Below are 9,382 nucleotides of genomic sequence, written 5' to 3'. Positions count from 1 at the left end.
TCAGTGGTCTATACAGGGGAATGTCTGGTACATCAAAGGGGTTTCTCAGTGGTCTATACAGGGGAATGTCTGGTACATCAAAGGGGTTTCTCAGTGGTCTATACAGGGGAATGTCTGGTACAAAATGCCTTCTCCATGGTCTAACCTGTTAATTTACACCTGTTGTTTACGAAGCACGTGACAAATAACGTTTGATTTGATTTGAGTCACTAAACCAAAGGAACCCATCATCCCTTTACCTGCAACAAATAAGAGGAATGAAACCTCTCTCTTAACAGGAAGAGAAGCGGGGAGGGGAGGCATAGAGAAACTCTGGTCTGGTGGTAATACCGCTGGTAATAACTGTCAAGTGTCAAACACAAAGCACATGACGAATCCCCTCTGGAAAGAGAGCGACAGGGGGAAGGAGGACAGGAAGAGAGGGCAGTGAACAAAGACACTACGTCAGCTTTGGGTAATGAAGGAGGCACTGGAGAGAGAGAGAGAGAGAGAGAGAGAGAGAGAGAGAGAGAGAGAGAGAGAGAGAGAGAGAGAGAGAGAGAGAGAGAGAGAGAGACAGAGAGAGAGAGAGAGAGAGAGAGAGAGAGAGAGAGAGAGAGAGAGAGAGAGAGAGAGAGAGAGAGAGAGAGAGAGAGACAGAGAGAGACAGAGAGAGAGAGACAAGAGGTAAAGGAGGATGAGGGGAAAGGGAAGAGGGGATGAGGGGTCAGGCTTCAATTATTGATGAAAAAAAGGACACAACATGCCCTAGGCTACTCACCCTTTTGGCATCAAATCAAACACTTCAGGATAGAGAGAGAGACAGAGAGAGAGAGAGTATTTCCCTCAGATTACACAGATCCACAAAGAATTCGAAAACAAATCCAATTTTGAAAAACTCCCATATCTACTGGGTGAAATTCCACAGTGTGCCATCAGAGCAGCAAGATTTGTGACCTGTTGCCACGAGAAAAGGGCAACCAGTGAGGAACAAACACCATTGTAAATACAACCCATATCTATGCTTATTTATTTTATCTTGTGTCCTTACCATTTGTACCTTGTAAAAACACTATATATATATATAATATGACATTTGTAATGTCTTTATTGTTTTGAAACTTCTGTATGTGTGATGTCTACTGTTAATTTTTATTGTTTACCTTACTTGCTTTGGCAATGTTAACCCATGTTTCCCATGCCAATAAAGCCCCTTGAATTGAATTGAATTGAGAGAGATGATACATGCATCAGTCTATATCTGTCAAAGACATTGTAGTGCTGTATACTGTTGAGCACAATTGGTTGTAGTCTAACTGACACTAACACTGTAAGGTACGACACCTTTTCATTTCATTAACCAATAGCCATAATTACCTATAGTAGATTAGGGAGGTTTGATGCCTTAACACAGCCTCTCTCCTGCCATGTCTACTGATACTGATGGAAGGAATACAACCATAGTCTATATACCTTGAAGAGGTGATACACGCTTTAGAAAACAAGATGCGACCTAGAATCATAAAGGGTTCTTCAACCGTCCCTCCGAAAATAACTATTGTTTTGGTTCCAAGTGGAACCCTTTCACCACTAAAGGGTTCTACCTGAAACCAAAAGAAGGGTTCTCTTATGGGGACAAATGAAGAAAAACGTTGTTGTTTTTTCTAAGTGTGCGTGGTCGAGAGACTTATCAACCTGCATCCGGTAGTCTAGCGTTTTCATATGGAGTCAGCTGTGTCACCTGCTCAGCGCCCACTAACAGGTCGATTTACAGTCCAGATAAAGAGTGTGAAGGTACATACCCATGTGAAGGTTGTCCTCTGCGGGATCATCCAACACCTGCAACAATAATAACACGTCAACAGGAATACATCCCATAATATTAAGAGGCAGACACAGGTAAATAGCGTTGTTCGGGCCCACCGTGATTACTGCTTTTATGAAAACTGTTATTAAAATTACAATGAATTACAACATATTACAATAACAACATATTAAAATTGCAATAAATTACATATTTTCATTAAAATGTTATTTTTGACAAGTAAATGAAAAACAATTTAATTATTCCATCAGAAGACATGTTCTGGACAAAAATCTGATTGTTAGTTATTTTGGCCATGTTTCTACAGATGCGACCCAGTCTTGAATTAACTTTTGCATAGTTGCTTTGCAAAAAGGACTGGTCATCAGTTCTAAACAAAATGGTTGCTACGCTGCTCGTCCAATCAGCATCTAGGATCCCAAACAACCAGTTTTATAGTACACCCTACTTGGAACTTAAGGCCAGTTCTAATTTTTCTTCCCCTGTAATCAGGAAATGATTTAGGTCTGGGACACCACATGGGTACATTTAATTATCAGGTGGAACATAAAACCACAGTACACTGGACCTCGGGTAAGATGTCAACACCCCAGGCCTATAGTATAGGTATTACCGTAACACCGGAGAATACAGCAACTGCAGCAGCAGCAGTATTCATTGGCCTTTAAAGCACACTCAAGAGGATCTTAGATGATGCCAGTTTGAATTGAGTTTGAATTGAGGAGGATATTAATATCTAACGTGTACTGTATTATCTTAGCTACTAACCATCTGTGACAAATGTAATTGCCACTTTACGTTTTACATTTTCCCTCTAGCTGAGACTCTTTTATAACAAGAGAACAGTTCTGAGGCATAATAAGAACATTTGGCTGTGAATTGGAGAGGCACAATGAATATGATCTCATCCCAGCACCCCACCCAAGACCAGTAGGTACTTTACATAATGAGCTTTGAATTGGGAATGAATGGAGAATAGACAGGAGGAGATGGGGAGAGGAGGACAGGAGGAGATGGAGAGAGGAGGACAGGAGGAGATGGAGAGAGGAGGACATGAGGAGATGGAGAGAGGAGGACAGGAGGAGATGGAGAGAGGACAGGAGGAGATGAGGAGATGAGGACAGGAGGAGATGAGGAGATGAGGACAGGAGGAGATGAGGAGATGAGGACAGGAGGAGATGAGGAGATGGGGAGAGGAGGACAGGAGGAGATGGAGAGAGGACAGGGAGGAGATGGAGAGAGGAGGACAGGAGGAGATGAAGAGAGGAGGACAGGAGGAGATGGGGAGAGGAGGACAGGAGGAGATGGGGAGAGGAGGACAGGAGGAGATGAGGAGATGGGGAGAGGAGGACAGGAGGAGATGGAGAGAGGACAGGAGGAGATGGAGAGAGGAGGACAGGAGGAGATGAAGAGAGGAGGACAGGAGGAGATGGAGAGAGGGGACAGGAGGAGATGGAGAGAGGAGGACAGGAGGAGATTGGCTGGTTGCTCTGGGATGAGGCTGTAGAGTGAAACACTAAGAGAAGAGCTCCACTTTCACTGTAACTTATTATGACTGACTGGTACAGTGATGATGGGAGCCCCAGAGGTACCCATAGACCCCCACTGACCCCATCTCCATCTCCGCGCCTCCACCCTCCCATCCTTTCACTGTAACTCATTATGGCTGGCTGGCATGATACCTCCTACTGACTCCAGCCCTCTCGATGCCCTCCATCCACCTGGCCCTCCATCAGGCCCTGATGAGGCAGCATAAATAAGTCTGGGTGATTGAAGAGCACTCTGATGATGTCACTGGGGAGACGAGTGCATCAGCGCGGTGCGTTCTGTCCGTCTCTCCTCCGTCTCTCCTACGTCTCTCCTACGTCTCTCCTCCGTCTCTCCTCCGTCTCTCCTACGTCTCTCCTACGTCTCTCCTCCGTCTCCCTCCGTCTCTCCTACGTCTCTCCTACGTCTCTCCTCCGTCTCTCCTACGTCTCTCCCACGCCTCCCACGCCTCCTACGTCTCTCCTCCGTCTCCTACGCTCTCCTCCGTCCTCCTACGTCTCTCCTCCGTCTCTCCTACGTCTCTCCTCCGTCTCTCCAACGTCTCTCCTACGCCTCCCTCCGTCTCTCCTCCGTCTCTCCTCCGTCTCTACTACGTCTCTCCTACGTCTCTCCTCCGTCTCTCCTCCGTCTCTCCTACGTCTCTCCTACGCCTCTCCTCCGTCTCCTCCGTCTCTCCTACGTCTCTCCTCCGTCTCTCCTACGCCTCTCCTACGTCTCTCTCCGTCTCCCACGCCTCTCCTCCGTCTCTCCTCCGTCTCTCCTACGTCTCTCCTACGTCTCTCCTCTCTAAATATACATCTCCTTCACATAAGCCACTGTGGTTAGCAGCGCAGTGATTGGTCACATCTCAAAATGGTACTCTATCCCCTATATTACACGTCTTTTGACCGTAGTGAACTACACCGTGCCTTCAGAAACTAGTGCACTACACCATGCCTTCAGAAACTAGTGCACTACACCATGCCTTCAGAAACTAGTGCACTACACCATGCCTTCAGAAACTAGTGCACTACACCATGCCTTCAGAAACTAGTGCACTACACCATGCCTTCAGAAACTAGTGCACTACACCATGCCTTCAGAAACTAGTGTACTACACCATGCCTTCAGAAACTAGTGCACTACACCATGCCTTCAGAAACCAGTGCACTACACCATGCCTTCAGAAACCAGTGCACTACACCATGCCTTCAGAAACTAGTGCACTACACCATGCCTTCAGAAACCAGTGCACTACACCGTGCCTTCAGAAACTAGTGCACTACACCATGCCTTCAGAAACCAGTGCACTACACCATGCCTTCAGAAACTAGTGCACTACACCATGCCTTCAGAAACCAGTGCACTACACCATGCCATCAGAAACCAGTGCACTACACAATGCCTTCAGAAACCAGTGCACTACACCATGCCTTCAGAAACCAGTGCACTACACCATGCCTTCAGAAACTAGTGCACTACACCATGCCTTCAGAAACCAGTGCACTACACCATGCCTTCAGAAACCAGTGCACTACACCATGCCTTCAGAAACCAGTGCACTACACCATGCCTTCAGAAACCAGTGCACTACACCATGCCTTCAGAAACTAGTGCACTACACCATGCCTTCAGAAACCAGTGCACTACACCATGCCTTCAGAAACTAGTGCACTACACCATGCCTTCAGAAACTAGTGCACTACACCATGCCTTCAGAAACCAGTGCACTACACCATGCCTTCAGAAACTAGTGCACTACACCATGCCTTCAGAAACCAGTGCGCTACACCATGCCTTCAGAAACTAGTGCACTACACCATGCCTTCAGAAACTAGTGCACTACACCATGCCTTCAGAAACCAGTGCACTACACCATGCCTTCAGAAACTAGTGCACTACACCATGCCTTCAGAAACCAGTGCACTACACCATGCCTTCAGAAACTAGTGCACTACACCATGCCTTCAGAAACTAGTGCACTACACCATGCCTTCAGAAACCAGTGCACTACACCATGCCTTCAGAAACTAGTGCACTACACCATGCCTTCAGAAACCAGTGCACTACACCATGCCTTCAGAAACCAGTGCACTACACCATGCCTTTAGAAACCAGTGCACTACACCGTGCCTTCAGAAACCAGTGCACTACACCATGCCTTTAGAAACCAGTGCACTACACCGTGCCTTCAGAAACCAGTGCACTACACCGTGCCTTCAGAAACCAGTGCACTACACCATGCCTTTAGAAACCAGTGCACTACACCATGCCTTCAGAAACTAGTGCACTACACCATGCCTTCAGAAACCAGTGCGCTACACCATGCCTTCAGAAACTAGTGCACTACACCATGCCTTCAGAAACTAGTGCACTACACCATGCCTTCAGAAACCAGTGCACTACACCATGCCTTCAGAAACTAGTGCACTACACCATGCCTTCAGAAACCAGTGCACTACACCATGCCTTCAGAAACTAGTGCACTACACCATGCCTTCAGAAACTAGTGCACTACACCATGCCTTCAGAAACCAGTGCACTACACCATGCCTTCAGAAACTAGTGCACTACACCATGCCTTCAGAAACCAGTGCACTACACCATGCCTTCAGAAACCAGTGCACTACACCATGCCTTTAGAAACCAATGCACTACACCATGCCTTCAGAAACTAATGCACTACACCATGCCTTCAGAAACTAGTGCACTACACCATGCCTTCAGAAACTAATGCACTACACCGTGCCTTCAGAAACTAGTCAGACCCCTTTGACTTTTTTTTCAACATTTTGTTACGTTACAGCCTTATTCTAAAATTGATTAAATAGTTGTTGTTTTTTCCCCCTCATCAATCTACACACAATACCCCATAAATAATGACCGGGTTTTAGAAACAGAAATATCACATTTCCATAAGTATTCAGACCCTTTACTCAGTACTTTGTTGAAGCACCTTTGGCAGGAATTACAGCCTTGAGCCTTCTTGGCTATGATGCTACAAGCTTGGCACACCTGTATTTGAGGAGTTTCTCCCATTCTTCTATGCAGAACATACTCCAGCACTGTCAGGTTGGATCGGGAGTGTTGCTGCACAGCTGTTTTCAGGTCTCTTCAGAGATGTTCGATCGGGTTCAAGTCCGGGCTCTGGCTGGGCCACTCAAGGACATTCAGAGACTTGTCCAGAAGCCACTCCTGCGTTGTCTTGGTTGTGTGCTTTGGATCGTTGTCCTGTTGGAAGGTGAACCTTCCCCCCCAGTCTGAGGTCCTAAGCGCTCTGAAGCAGGTTTTCATCAAGGATCTCTCTGTACTTTGCTCAGTTCATCTTTGCCTCGATCCTGACTAGTCTCCCAGTCCCTGCTACTGAAAAACATCCCCACAGCTTGATGCTGCCGCCACCATGCTTCACCGTATGGATGGTGCCAGGTTTCCTCCAAATGTGATGCTTGGTATATCAGACCAGATAATCTTGTTTCTCATGTTCTGAGAGTCCTTTTGATGCCTTTTGGCAAACTCCAAGCGTGCTCATGTACATTTTACTGAGGAGTGGATTCCGTCTGGCCACTCTACCATAAAGGCCTGATTGGTGGAGTGCTGCAGAGATGGTTGTCCTTCTGGATGGTACTCCCATCTCCACAGAGGAACTCTGGAGCTCTGTCAGAGTGATCATCGGGTTCTTGGTCACCTCCCTGACCCAGGCCCTTCTCCCCCGATTGCTCAGTTTGGCAAACTAATACCATTTGAGAATGATGGAGATCACTGTGTTCTTGAGGACCTTCAATGCAGCAGAAATGTTTTGGTACCCTTCTCCAGATCTGTGCCTCGACACAATCCTGTCTCGGTGATCTACAAACAGTATATATATATATACTGTGTATATAGAGAATATATATAGGCTATATATACTGTGTATATATAGGGTATATACATATACTGTGTATATAGAACATATATATATATATATACTGTGTATATATATAGGTATATATATATACTGTGTATATATACTGTGTATATATAAGGTGTCACGCCCAGGTCGAAGTGTATTGTGTTTGTCTGCATTTAGTTTGTCAGGCCAGGGTGTGACATGGGTTTATTGTGGTGTGTTTTGTCTTGGGGTTTTATTAGGTATTGGGTTTGTGGCTTAGTGGGGGTATCTTGCAAAGTCTATGGCTGTCTGGAGTGGTTCTCAATCAGAGGCAGGTGTTTATCGTTGTCTATGATTGGAACCATATTTAGGCAGCCATATTCTTTGAGTATTTCGTGGGTGATTGTTCCTGTCTCTGTGTTTGTGTTCACCAGATAGGCTGTATAGGTTTTCACGTTCGTTCTTTGTTTTGTTCGTTATTTCATGTCTAGTTCATTTCATTAAAGAACATGAATAACTACAACGCTGCATTTTGGTCCGCTTCTCCTTCGACAGACGAGAACTGTTACATAGGGAATATATATATATATACTGTGTATATATATGGAATATATATATATATAATTTGTATATAGGGAATATATATATATATATATACTGTGTATATATAATTTGTATATAGGGAAAATATATATATATACTGTGTATATATAGGGATATATATATATACTGTGTATATATAGGGATATATATATATACTGTGTATATATAGGAATAGAGTTTACAACACAACCAGGTTGTTCATGCTGTGTATTCTGTGGAGGTATGATGAGGATAGCAGCATCAAGGCTTAGCATGCAACCCAAATAGCTCCCGATTCCTTTTCATCTGTCTCCTCTCCAAATAAGCACGCTCCTTCAGCCTTCCCCTCACTGTGTGGTAAATGAAAAGCCTGTAGCTGATGTCTGGTAAATGGACATTCTTTGTAGTTCTGTTGTGGTGGCAGCATGTCTAATGATTTCTACAGTAACAACTATCAATGAAAGTGTTGTCTTGCTGGGTGAAGCTTAAAATGTGTATTTGTCATGGCCTCTTAGGTCATTTAAATTGCTTTAAGATTCCACTTCACATTCTCCTTGCTCGGCCTCTTGTTTCTTGACTAGAGACAGACACCGTGAAACAGACTCTCCTCTCACTTCTTTGGCCTTTACGTTTCAGCTTACCTAGTGAACTACCTGTGCTAAATAAATAACAATGAAATGAAATATTGTTTCTTTCCCGGGTACGAACACAGACGTTGGGCAGACACAGTGAAACAGACTGACACTTGGCCTATGGTTTCTTGATCAGAGACACAGTGAGGTAGGCTCTCCTCTCACCTCCACCAGTTTGACTATGTTGAGATGGTCCAGCTTCTTGAGGATGGCGATCTCCTGGTACACCCTCTCCAGGGGGCCTAGGACTTTGGGCTGCTCCCCCTGGACTGCAGCCTTGGGACCTCTCGGAGGGGGGCGACCTGCAGGGAACCAACAACCCCAAACCTCACGTCAGCTGCAATTTTCGACAATTCAATTAAATGTAATACAATTCAATCCATTTTTAGATACTTTCATTGGATTTCGACATGATGTGCGAAAAACGCTAATATCAGTCCCATGATTTGAATGGGATTTGTGCCACAAATGCTAAAATATTAGCGTTTAGAAACAGTGACAGGGAAACTTAACCAAAGCATGGATTCCTATCCCATCTTATTGATTGGGTGAACTATTTAACTCATTAATCTCTTTAATCTCTTCATGGAAATAGGCCTATATGGATAGAACCAAATTGAAATGTTTCTAATAGAATAACTATAAATGGGGGTGGCAGATAGCCTAGTGGTTAGAGCGTTGGGCCAGTAACCGAAAGGTTGCTGAATCGAAGGCAGTTAATCCACTGTTCCCCGGTAAGCCGTCAACGTAAATAAGAATTTGTTCTTAACTGACTTGCCTAGTTAAATAATGGTTAAATAATAGAACTCTAACTGGTGTTGCTAAGTGACCAGACACCTCTCCAAACTGTGGGTTTGAGTGAGAGGTCTAACTGGTGTCTCATTGGTCAAACATCTCTCCAAACTGTGGGTTTGAGTTAGATCTCTAACGGGTGTTGCTAAGTGACCCAACACCTCTCCAAACTGTGGG

At 44.9% G+C, this 9,382-nt stretch overlaps 1 protein-coding gene across 1 annotated transcript in view; it reads right to left on the bottom strand.

Moving 5' to 3' along the window:
• LOC135534588 (calcium/calmodulin-dependent protein kinase kinase 1-like) overlaps positions 1-8,715 on the bottom strand; it is a gene marked incomplete at its 5' end in the record, with an annotated part of 32,895 nt that extends 24,180 nt beyond the window's left edge. Inside the window, 3 exons of the mRNA XM_064961535.1 lie at positions 761-782; positions 1,782-1,818; positions 8,579-8,715. Of these exons, the coding sequence (XP_064817607.1) occupies positions 761-782; positions 1,782-1,818; positions 8,579-8,715 (196 nt within the window). The remainder of the gene's footprint in view (positions 1-760; positions 783-1,781; positions 1,819-8,578) is intronic.
• Between the last annotated feature and the right edge of the window lie 667 nt (positions 8,716-9,382).

Source organism: Oncorhynchus masou, unplaced genomic scaffold (assembly GCF_036934945.1).
Source record: "Oncorhynchus masou masou isolate Uvic2021 unplaced genomic scaffold, UVic_Omas_1.1 unplaced_scaffold_3618, whole genome shotgun sequence".
In the NCBI taxonomy this organism is placed as follows: Eukaryota; Metazoa; Chordata; class Actinopteri; order Salmoniformes; family Salmonidae; genus Oncorhynchus; species Oncorhynchus masou.
The sequence above is the reverse complement of the archived record's forward strand: the minus strand, read 5'-3'. Positions and strand labels throughout refer to the sequence as shown.